The following is a 12,765-nucleotide window of genomic DNA, read 5'->3' as shown; positions in this document are numbered from 1 at the left end:
TAGATAAAACAAACATGGACAAAAATAGAAATAAAAACATGAACAACACTAGATAAACACTAGATAAAACAAACATGGACAAAAATAGAAATAAAAACATGAAAAACACTAGATAAACACTAGATAAACACTAGATAAAACAGAACCATGGACAAAAATAGAAATACAAACATGAAAAACACTAGATAAACACTAGATAAAATAGAAACATGGACAAAAATAGAAAAAAAAACACTAGATAAACACCAGATAAACACTAGATAAAACAGAAACATGGACAAAAATAGAAATAAAAACATGAAAAACACTAGATAAACACTAGATAAACACTAGATAAACACTAGATAAAACAAACATGGACAAAAATAGAAATAAAAACATGAAAAACACCAGATAAACACTAGGTGAGTTTTTCCTTGCCCTTATGTTGGCTCTGTACCGAGGACGTCGTTGTGGCTTGTGCAGCCCTTTGAGACACTTGTGATTTAGGGCTATATAAATAAACATTGATTGATTGATTGATAGATAAAACAGAAACATGGACAAAAATAGAAATAAAAACATGAAAAACACTAGATAAACACTAGATAAAACAGAAACATGGACAAAAATAGAAATAAAAACATGAACAACACTAGATAAACACTAGATAAAACAAACATGGACAAAAATAGAAATAAAAACATGAACAACACTAGATAAACACTAGATAAAACAAACATGGACAAAAATAGAAATAAAAACATGAAAAACACTAGATAAACACTAGATAAAACAGAAACATGGACAAAAATAGAAATACAAACATGAAAAACACTAGATAAACACTAGATAAAATAGAAACATGGACAAAAATAGGGAAAAAAACATTAAAAACACTAGATAAACACTAGATAAAATAGAAACATGGACAAAAATAGAAAAAAAACATGAAAAACACCAGATAAACACTAGATAAAACAGAAACATGGACAAAAATAGAAATAAAAACATGAACAACACTAGATAAACACTAGATAAAACAAACATGGACAAAAATAGAAATAAAAACATGAACAACACTAGATAAACACTAGATAAAACAGAAACATGGACAAAAATAGAAATAAAAACATGAAAAACACTAGATAAACACTAGATAAACACTAGATAAAACAAACATGGACAAAAATAGAAATAAAAACATGAAAAACACCAGATAAACACTAGGTGAGTTTTTCCTTGCCCTTATGTTGGCTCTGTACCGAGGACGTCGTTGTGGCTTGTGCAGCCCTTTGAGACACTTGTGATTTAGGGCTATATAAATAAACATCGATTGATTGATTGATAGATAAAACAGAAACATGGACAAAAATAGAAATAAAAACATGAAAAACACTAAATAAACACTAGATAAAACAGAAACATGGACAAAAATAGAAATAAAAACATGAACAACACTAGATAAACACTAGATAAAACAAACATGGACAAAAATAGAAATAAAAACATGAACAACACTAGATAAACACTAGATAAAACAAACATGGACAAAAATAGAAATAAAAACATGAAAAACACTAGATAAACACTAGATAAACACTAGATAAAACAGAAACATGGACAAAAATAGAAATACAAACATGAAAAACACTAGATAAACACTAGATAAAATAGAAACATGGACAAAAATAGGGAAAAAAACATTAAAAACACTAGATAAACACTAGATAAAATAGAAACATGGACAAAAATAGAAAAAAAAACATGAAAAACACCAGATAAACACTAGATAAAACAGAAACATGGACAAAAATAGAAATAAAAACATGAACAACACTAGATAAACACTAGATAAAACAAACATGGACAAAAATAGAAATAAAAACATGAACAACACTAGATAAACACTAGATAAAACAAACATGGACAAAAATAGAAATAAAAACATGAAAAACACTAGATAAACACTAGATAAACACTAGATAAAACAGAAACATGGACAAAAATAGAAATACAAACATGAAAAACACTAGATAAACACTAGATAAAATAGAAACATGGACAAAAATAGGGAAAAAAACATTAAAAACACTAGATAAACACTAGATAAAATAGAAACATGGACAAAAATAGAAAAAAAAACATGAAAAACACCAGATAAACATTAGATAAAACAGAAACATGGACAAAAATAGAAATAAAAACATGAACAACACTAGATAAACACTAGATAAAACAAACATGGACAAAAATAGAAATAAAAACATGAACAACACTAGATAAACACTAGATAAAACAAACATGGACAAAAATAGAAATAAAAACATGAAAAACACTAGGTAAACACTAGATAAAACAGAAACATGGACAAAAATAGAAATACAAACATGAAAAACACTAGATAAACACTAGATAAAATAGAAACATGGACAAAAATAGGGAAAAAAACATTAAAAACACTAGATAAACACTAGATAAAATAGAAACATGGACAAAAATAGAAAAAAAAACATGAAAAACACCAGATAAACATTAGATAAAACAGAAACATGGACAAAAATAGAAATAAAAACATGAACAACACTAGATAAACACTAGATAAACACTAGATAAAACAAACATGGACAAAAATAGAAATAAAAACATGAAAAACACTAGATAAACACTAGGTGAGTTTTTCCTTGCCCTTATGTTGGCTCTGTACCGAGGACGTCGTTGTGGCTTGTGCAGCCCTTTGAGACACTTGTGATTTAGGGCTATATAAATAAACATTGATTGATTGATTGATAGATAATACAGAAACATGGACAAAAATAGAAATAAAAACATGAAACACACTAGATAAACACTAGATAAAACAAACATGGACAAAAATAGAAATAAAAACATGAAACACACTAGATAAACACTAGATAAAACAGAAACATGGACAAAAATAGAAATAAAAACATGAAAAACACCAGATAAACACTAGATAAACACTAGATAAAACAAACATGGACAAAAATAGAAAAAAAAACATGAAAAACACCAGATAAACACTAGATAAAACAGAAACATGGACACAAATAGAAATAAAAACATGAACAACACTAGATAAACACTAGATAAACACTAGATAAAACAAACATGGACAAAAATAGAAATAAAAACATGAAAAACACTAGATAAACACTAGATAAAATAGAAACATGGACAAAAATAGAAATAAAAACATGAACAACACTAGATAAACACTAGATAAAACAGAAACATGGACAAAAATAGAAATACAAACATGAAAAACACTAGATAAAACATAGAAACATAGACGAAAATAGAAATAAAAACATGAAAAACATTAGATATACACTAGATAAACACTAGATAAAACATAGAAACAGATACAAATAGAAATAAAAACATGAAAAACACTAGATAAAACAAAAACAGATAAAAAATAGAAATAAAAACATGAAAAACACTAAATAAACACTAGATAAACTCTAGATAAAACAGAAACATGGACAAAAATAGAAATAAAAACATGAAAAACACTAAATAAACACTAGATAAACACTAGATAAAACAAAGAAACATAGATAAAAATAGAAATAAAAACATGAAAAACACTAAATAAACACTAGATAAAACAGAAACATGGACAAAAATATAAATAAAAACATGAAAAACACTAGATAAACACTAGATAAAACAGAAACATGGACAAAAATATAAATAAAAACATGAAAAACACTAGATAAACACTAGATAAAAGAGAAACATGGACAAAAATAGAAATAAAAACATGAACAACACTAGATAAACACTAGATAAACACTAGATAAAACAAACATGGACAAAAATAGAAATAAAAACATGAAAAACACTAGATAAACACTAGATAAAACAGAAACAGACGAAAATAGAAATAAAAACATGAAAAACACTAGATAAACACTAGATAAAACATAGAAACAGATACAAATAGAAATAAAAACATGAAAAACACTAGATAAACACTAGATAAAACAAAGAAACATAGATAAAAATAGAAATAAAAACATGAAAAACACTAGATAAACACTAGATAAAACAAAAAAAACGATAAAAATAGAAATAAAAACATGAAAAACACTAGATAAACACTAGATAAACACTAGATAAACTCTAGATAAAACAGAAACATGGACAAAAATAGAAATAAAAACATGAAAAACACTAAACACTAGATAAACACTAGATAAAACAAACGTGGACAATAATAGAAATAAAAACATGAAAAACACTAGATAAACACTAGATAAAACATAGAAACATAGACGAAAATAAAAATAAAAACATGAAAAACACTAGATAAACACTAGATAAACACTAGATAAAACAATCATGGACAAAAATAGAAATAAAAACATGAAAAACACTACATAAACACTAAATAAAACATAGAAACAGATAAAGATAGAAATAAAACATGAAAAACACTCGATAAACACTAGATAAAACATAGAAACATAGACGAAAATAGAAATAAAAACATGAAAAACACTCGATAAACACTAAATAAAACATAGAAACAGATAAAGATAGAAATAAAAAAACATGAAACACACTAGATAAACACTAGATAAAAACAGAAATATGGACAAAAATAGAAATAAAAACATGAAAAACACTAGATAAACACTAGATAAGGCCCTGCGATGAGGTGGCGACTTGTTTAGGGTGTACCCCGCCTTCCGCCCGATTGTAGCTGAGATAGGCTCCAGCGCCCCCCGCGACCCCGAAGGGAATAAGCGGTAGAAAATGGATGAATGGGAAACACTAGATAAAACAAACATGGAAAAAAATAGAAATAAAAACATGAAAAACACTAGATAAACACTAGATAAAACATAGAAACATAGACGAAAATAGAAATAAAACATGAAAAACACTAGATAAACACTAGATAAAACAAAGAAACATAGATAAAAATAGAAATAAAAACATGAAAAACATTAGAAAAACACTAGATAAAACATAGAAACAGACGAAAATAGAAATAAAACATGAAAAACACTAGATAAACACTAGATAAAACAAAGAAACATAGATAAAAATAGAAATAAAAACATGAAAAACATTAGAAAAACACTAGATAAAACATAGAAACAGACGAAAATAGAAATAAAAACATGAAAAACACTAGATAAACACTAAATAAAACATAGAAACATAGATAAAAATAGAAATAAAAACATGAAAAACACTAGATAAAACATAGACAAAAATAGAAATAAAAACATGAAAAACACGAGATAAACACTAGATAAAACATAGATGAAAATAGAATTAAAAACATGAAAAACACTCAAAACATTAAAACTTTTATTTTTCCAAGTCCAAAAAAATTCCAGGAATTCTCAGAATTCCCGTTTTTTCAACCCCCCTTTTTTTTTTTAACCTTTTTTTCTGGCGACTGCTCCTTCCACATTTTCTAACCCACTTCAAGCGTTCCACCATCCAAACATTCCTCTTAATCAAGACAAAAAACAAAGTTGTTTTTTGAACTGGAAAAATTCCTGGTTTTCCCGAAATTCCAGGAATTCTCTAATACTGTTTCTCAATTAAAAATGTTACTACTTCAACATTTCTCGGCCGATTTGAAAAACGTCAACACCACCCATTTCAACTCATCCAGACCATTCAACTTTCTTTCTTTTTTTTTTAAACCATTTTCCAAAAATGTCCCGCATTTCCCGAAATTCCCCAATATCGTGGAAAATCCCATTGAAATCAATGGGACATTCTTCAAAGTTCCACAACTCCCCACATTTTTCATTTCATTCTAACTGTTCCAACTTCAAAATATTCAGCCTTTTTGGGATTTGTGTGCTCTACTTCAACTATTCTAAAAAAAAATTCCAGGATTTCAGTTCAACTTCAGCATTGGAGCATTCACACGCAATTCCTTCAGGAATTGCCTCATCTAGTTTCATTATAGACTGCAAAATATCTGTAATATATATACAGGTAAAAGCCAGTAAATTAGAATATTTTGAAAAACTTGATTTATTTCAGTAATTGCATTCAAAAGGTGTAACTTGTACATTATATTTATTCATTGCACACAGACTGATGCATTCAAATGTTTATTTCATTTAATTTTGATGATTTGAAGTGGCAACAAATGAAAATCCAAAATTCCGTGTGTCACAAAATTAGAATATTACTTAAGGCTAATACAAAAAAGGGATTTTTAGAAATGTTGGCCAACTGAAAAGTATGAAAATGAAAAATATGAGCATGTACAATACTCAATACTTGGTTGGAGCTCCTTTTGCCTCAATTACTGCGTTAATGCGGCGTGGCATGGAGTCGATGAGTTTCTGGCACTGCTCAGGGGTTATGAGAGCCCAGGTTGCTCTGATAGTGGCCTTCAACTCTTCTGCATTTTTGGGTCTGGCATTCTGCATCTTCCTTTTCACAATACCCCACAGATTTTCTATGGGGCTAAGGTCAGGGGAGTTGGCGGGCCAATTTAGAACAGAAATACCATGGTCCGTAAACCAGGCACGGGTAGATTTTGCGCTGTGTGCAGGCGCCAAGTCCTGTTGGAACTTGAAATCTCCATCTCCATAGAGCAGGTCAGCAGCAGGAAGCATGAAGTGCTCTAAAACTTGCTGGTAGACGGCTGCGTTGACCCTGGATCTCAGGAAACAGAGTGGACCGACACCAGCAGATGACATGGCACCCCAAACCATCACTGATGGTGGAAACTTTACACTAGACTTCAGGCAACGTGGATCCTGTGCCTCTCCTGTCTTCCTCCAGACTCTGGGACCTCGATTTCCAAAGGAAATGCAAAATTTGCTTTCGTCAGAAAACATGACTTTGGACCCCTCAGCAGCAGTCCAGCTCTTTTTTTCCTTAGCCCAGGTGAGACGCTTTGCGCGCTGTTTCTTGGTCAACAGTGGCTTGACACGAGGTATGCGGCAGTTGAAACCCATGTCTTTCAAGCGTCTCTTGGTGGTGGATCTTGAAGCACTGACTCCAGCAGCTGTCCACTCCTTCTGAATCTCCCCCACATTTTTGAATGGGGTTTTTTTTTCACAATCTTGACCAGGGCGCGGTGATCCCTATCGCTTGTACACTTTTTCTGACCACAGTTTTTCCTTCCCTTTGCCTCTCCATTAACTTGTGCAATGTGTCGAAGGTTGCCTTTTGGACGAGCTGTCAAATCTGAAGTCTTCCCCATGTTTGTGTAGGCTTCAGAACTGGACTGAGAGACCATTTAAAGCCCTTTGCAGGTGTTTTGAGTTAATCAGCGGATTAGTTTGTGGCACCAGGTGTCTTCAAAATTTAACCCTTACACAATATTCTAATTTTGTGACACACGGAATTTTGGATTTTCATTTGTTGCCACTTCAAATCATCAAAATTAAATGAAATAAACATTTGAATGCATCAGTCTGTGTGCAATGAATAAATATAATGTACAAGTTACACCTTTTGAATGCAATTACTGAAATAAATCAAGTTTTTCAAAATATTCTAATTTACTGGCTTTTACCTGTATATTTTATAAATCGTTTAAAACTCAGGGGAATAAAATCCTGGACACATGACGGATTCGTAGTTTTTGCTTTTATTTACTTCAGAATTGTATGTAATGAAAGGAAATAATTATATTATATTGCATTGGTAATGTGTTGTTGTTAAAATAAATGTTATGTCCTATGTTATTTACTAAGTCATTTAATGAGCTTGAAAAATGTAAATGAAAAGTATCGACATTGGCAATGTACGGTATCGAAATGATACCGAAGCTGCAGTATTGCCCATCTTAAGTATGAGGAAGTGTAGTTGATCGAAAAATCCACAAGGAGGCGGCAGAGATGATTTTTTTGTAGTATTTACGTACATAAAATGTTTTTTTTTTTTCAATGTTTAGCAAAATGATCCAATTCGTTTCCAGCATGCACATTTTTAGGATAATCAATACTCAAACGGTACTAATTACGTCATTTAAATGCATTGTTTTAAAACCAAAGCAAAACATTTTTTTAATGAACATTTTGCAATTTAATTGATCAATTAAAGTTTAGTTCATGTACTTAATTGCCATTATTGTTCCTATGGTCGTTATCGTGGCAGTGTACCTCTGAACATGTAGTACTCGTATTGTACCAGCAGGTGGAAGCACACGTCAACAAGGTTACAGTACAAACAAAGTCATGCATTAATTATCACCTCAATCACTCAGTATCATCTGTGCAAGATGTAAGAATTACTAACATTATGAATAGGATATTTCTTAGTTCTCTACAAAGGTTAATTATTTTTTTTTACGTTGAATTTATGTAACTTAATTCTTTCGTGTTTGAATTTTGTGAACTATTTTTTTCTTTCATCAAATTATTTAATTGAATACAAGTGTGTGAACAAAATGTGTGTGTTTAAAAATTCAGTTTGCGAAAATACAATGTTTTAAAATTCAGTGTAAAAAAAAAAAATCATTGTATAAAAATTTAGTGTCTGCATCAAGAAACAGAATTTATGTCACTGATTTGTTGTTGTTGTTGTTGTTGTGTTTGAGTTTGACCCCAATGCTCACTTTCGGTGAATTGAGACTGAAGCGATCGATCGTGTCTCAGAAGCAGCCGATCAGGTGCTTCGGTCTTCATTTACCAGAAGTAGGTTTGAAGTTTAGAATATTTCTGTTCTAAATTTTTACACACTGAAATTTTAAACACTGATTTTTTACACTGAATTTTTCAGCACTGAGGGTTTTTTCAGACTAAATTTCTATAAACGAATGTTTTTTACATATATTTTTTTACTACACTGATGTTTTTACACTCGATTTTATACACATAATTTTTTCACACTGAATTTTTTTTTTTTACAATAATTTTTTATAGTCTACACTAAATTTTTATACCTTGATTTTTTTTACACTGAATTTTTTATACAATTATGTTTTTTTTTACACCAAAGCGTGTGTACACTGAATTTTTCTGCATTTAATTTTTCCCCCAATTTATTTTATAGATTACATTTTTATACCCTGAATATTTTTTCACTGAAATTGTATACACTGAATTTTTTTACACTGAACTTTTATACACTGAATTGTTTTACACTGAATTTTTTGTACACTGAACTTTTATACACTGAATTGCTTTACACTGAATTTTTATACACTGAAATTTTTATACACTGGACTTTTTTACACTGAATTTTTAGACACTGAGGTGGCGACTTGTCCAGGGTGTACCCCGCCTTCCGTCCAATTGTAGCTGAGATAGGCTCCAGCGCCCCCTGCGACCCCGAAGGGATTAAGCAGTAGAAAATGGATGGATGGATTAATTTTTTATACACTGGACTTTTTTTACACTGAATTTTTATACACTGAATTTTTTAACACTGATTTTTTTTCACACTGAATTTTTATAAACTGCATTTTTTTACACTGAATTTTTTTTACTCTGAATTTTTATACACTGAATTTTTTTACACTGGACTTTTTTACACTGAATATTTTAACACTGAATTTTTTTTTTTACATTGAAGTTATATACACCAACATTTTTTTACACTGAATTTCTTTTACACTGAATTTTTTTTACACAGAATTTGTATACACTGAATTTTTGTACACTGAATTTTTTTATCCACTGGACTTTTTTTACACTGAATTTTTTTTCACACTGAATTTTTATACACTACATTTTTTAACACTGAATTTTCTTTACACTGAATTTTTATACACCAAATGTTTTCTACATTGAATTTCTTACACTGAATTTGTATAGACTGAATTTCTTTTACTCTGATTTTTTTTTTACACTGATTTTGTATACACTGAATTTTTTTACACTGAAATGTTTTTACACTGAATTTTTATACACTGAATTTTTGTACAGTGAACTTTTATACACTGAATTGCTTTACACTGAATTTTTTTACACTGGACTTTTTTACACTGCATTTTTATACACTGAATTATTTATACACTGGACTTTTTTTACACTGAATTTTTATACACTGAATTTTTTAACACAGAATTGTTTTTTTACACTGAATTTTTATAAACTGCATTTTTTTACACTGAATTTTTTTTACTCTGAATTTTTATACACTGAATTTTTTTACACTGGACTTTTTTACACTGAATATTTTAACACTGAAATTTATTTTACATTGAATTTATATACACCAACATTTTTTTTACACTGAATTTCTTTTACACTGAATTTTTTTTACACAGAATTTGTATACACTGAATTTTTTTACACTGAATTTTTTATACACTGGACTTTTTTTACACTGAATTTTTTTCACACTACATTTTTATACACTACATTTTTTTAACACTGAATTTTTTTTACACTGAATTTTTATACACCAAATTTTTTCTACATTGAATTTCTTACACTGAATTTGTGTAGACTGAATTTCTTTTACACTGATTTTTTTTACACTGAATTTGTATACACTGAATTTTTTTACACTGAATTTTTGCACACTGAAATTTTTTTACACTGAAATGTTTTTACACTGAATTTTTATACACTGGAATTTTTTTACACTCAATTTTTTATACACTGATGTTTTTTGTAACTGTTTCTTTACACTGAACTATTCTTTACACACTGAATTTCAAAACATTGTATTTTAAACATACACTTTTGCTGACATACTTTTTTTATTCAATTAAAATTGTCAGCAAAATTTGATGTCAAAAAAATTCGGAACACAAAATTCAAAAGTGAAAAATTCCGTTACATAAATCCAGTGTCTAAAAAAAAAAAGCGAGCGTTATGAAACAGATATTTGTTGGTTCTCTTCTACGTTTATTTTCACAAATGTGGGTTTTTTAATGTTGCTTTGCTATATGTTGTTGTATTAAACAATAAGTCACGGGACAAAGGAGAGATTTGGGGCAAAAAAACATCTAATTATGATTATTATAATGATCAACAGATTCAAAGGACAATTTGTATGAATATTGGTGTCAGCGATATTGGCCGATCGATACCAAAATGGTCGTCCGTATCACTTTTAAAGTTACAAACCATTGTGTTTTGAGTCACTTCCTGTTTACATCCTTGCGACCAATCAGAGAAGAGCGCTTCCAAACCCGGGAAGTGACTACTGCTGGTCTCCCTTAGGGTCCTTCTGGGACTGGGTCAGCCCCGCCCTCACCGCCGCCCGCTGCTTGCCGGGGAGTTCTGAGCTGTCTCTGTAGTCCTTGGCCTTGGGAGCCTGCAGCTCCGGGGCCCCCGGGGGCCGAGCCTTGGCGGGTAACGGCGGCCTGCTGGCGGAGCCCTGCGAGCGCGACGGCACCACCGGCTTCTTGTGCTGGGCCACGGCGGTCGGCGGTTTGGACTCGGAGCAGGTGAAGGAGCGGTTGCGAGGGGTCGGCACCGGGGGGCCCTCCGGCGGTTTGGACCCGAAGGTGGGCTCGGGGGGCAGGAGGTGGTTCTTCTCCTGATCCTTGCCTTGGCTTGGAGCGGTGCGCGTGGATCCATAGAGAGGATTGTCAAACATCTTTGCGGCCTCCACACACCTGAGGGTGAAGCAAAAGTATCACAGCCCAATTCTCTGATGTCCAAATGAATATAATTAGCTAAAATACTCGCATAAAATGTTACTATAGCATGATAACATCGGAAAAGTGCGCGTACTTCTAAAATTGCGGCAAGTATCAAAATCCGTGTTTCTTTAGGTCCATATGAATATAATTAGCTAAAATACTTGAATAAAATGTTAGCATGCTAACGTTAGCACAATAAGATCGGAAAAGTGAACTTACTTCGAAAATTGCGGCAAGTATCAAAATCCGTGATTTTTAGGTCGTAATGAATATAACTAGCTAAAATACTCGCATAAAATGTTACTATAGCATGATAACATCGGAAAAGTGCGCGTACTTCTAAAATTGCGGCAAGTATCTAAATCCGTGTTTTTTTAGGTCCAAATGAATATAATTAGCTAAAATACTTGAATAAAATGTTAGCATGCTAACGTTAGCACAATAAGATCGGAAAAGTGAACTTACTTCGAAAATTGCGGCAAGTATCAAAATCCGTGATTTTTAGGTCGTAATGAATATAATTAGCTAAAATACTTGCATAAAATGTAAGTATGCTAACATTAACATGATAACATCGGAAAACTTAACTTACTTCTAAAATTGCGGCAAGTATCAAAATCCGTGATTTTTAGGTCCAAATGAATATAATTAGCTAAAATACTCGCATAAAATGTTACTATAGCATGATAACATCGGAAAAGTGCGCGTACTTCTAAAATTGCGGCAAGTATCTAAATCCGTGTTTTTTTAGGTCCAAATGAATATAATTAGCTAAAATACTTGAATAAAATGTTAGCATGCTAACGTTAGCACAATAAGATCGGAAAAGTGAACTTACTTCGAAAATTGCGGCAAGTATCAAAATCCGTGATTTTTAGGTCGTAATGAATATAATTAGCTAAAATACTTGCATAAAATGTAAGTATGCTAACGTTAACATGATAACATCGGAAAACTTAACTTACTTCTAAAATTGCGGCAAGTATCAAAATCCGTGATTTTTAGGTCGTAAGGAATATAATTAGCTAAAATACTCGCATAAAATGTTACTATAGCATGATAACATCGGAAAAGTGCGCGTACTTCTAAAATTGCGGCAAGTATCAAAATCCGTGTTTTTTTAGGTCCAAATGAATATAATTAGCTAAAATACTTGAATAAAATGTTAGCATGCTAACGTTAGCACAATAAGATCGGAAAAGTGAACTTACTTCGAAAAT

General features: G+C 30.9%; 1 protein-coding gene across 3 annotated transcripts in view; it reads right to left on the bottom strand.

The window, feature by feature from the left end:
- Positions 1–10,562: 10,562 nt before the first annotated feature.
- Positions 10,563–12,765, bottom strand: part of inpp5d (inositol polyphosphate-5-phosphatase D) — a 92,804-nt gene continuing 90,601 nt past the window's right edge. For 2 of the 3 annotated variants that reach the window (XM_072915129.1, XM_061978384.2), the window contains exon 26: positions 10,563–11,518. In XM_072915129.1, the coding sequence (XP_072771230.1) occupies positions 11,101–11,518 (418 nt within the window). In that variant the 3' untranslated portion in view covers positions 10,563–11,100. The remainder of the gene's footprint in view (positions 11,519–12,765) is intronic. The other variant, XM_061978385.2, reaches the window with a different exon arrangement.

Source organism: Nerophis lumbriciformis, linkage group LG18 (assembly GCF_033978685.3).
Source record: "Nerophis lumbriciformis linkage group LG18, RoL_Nlum_v2.1, whole genome shotgun sequence".
NCBI classification, from domain to species: domain Eukaryota; kingdom Metazoa; phylum Chordata; class Actinopteri; order Syngnathiformes; family Syngnathidae; genus Nerophis; species Nerophis lumbriciformis.
Note: the sequence above shows the minus strand (reverse complement) of the source record. Positions and strands in the feature narration are given on the sequence as shown.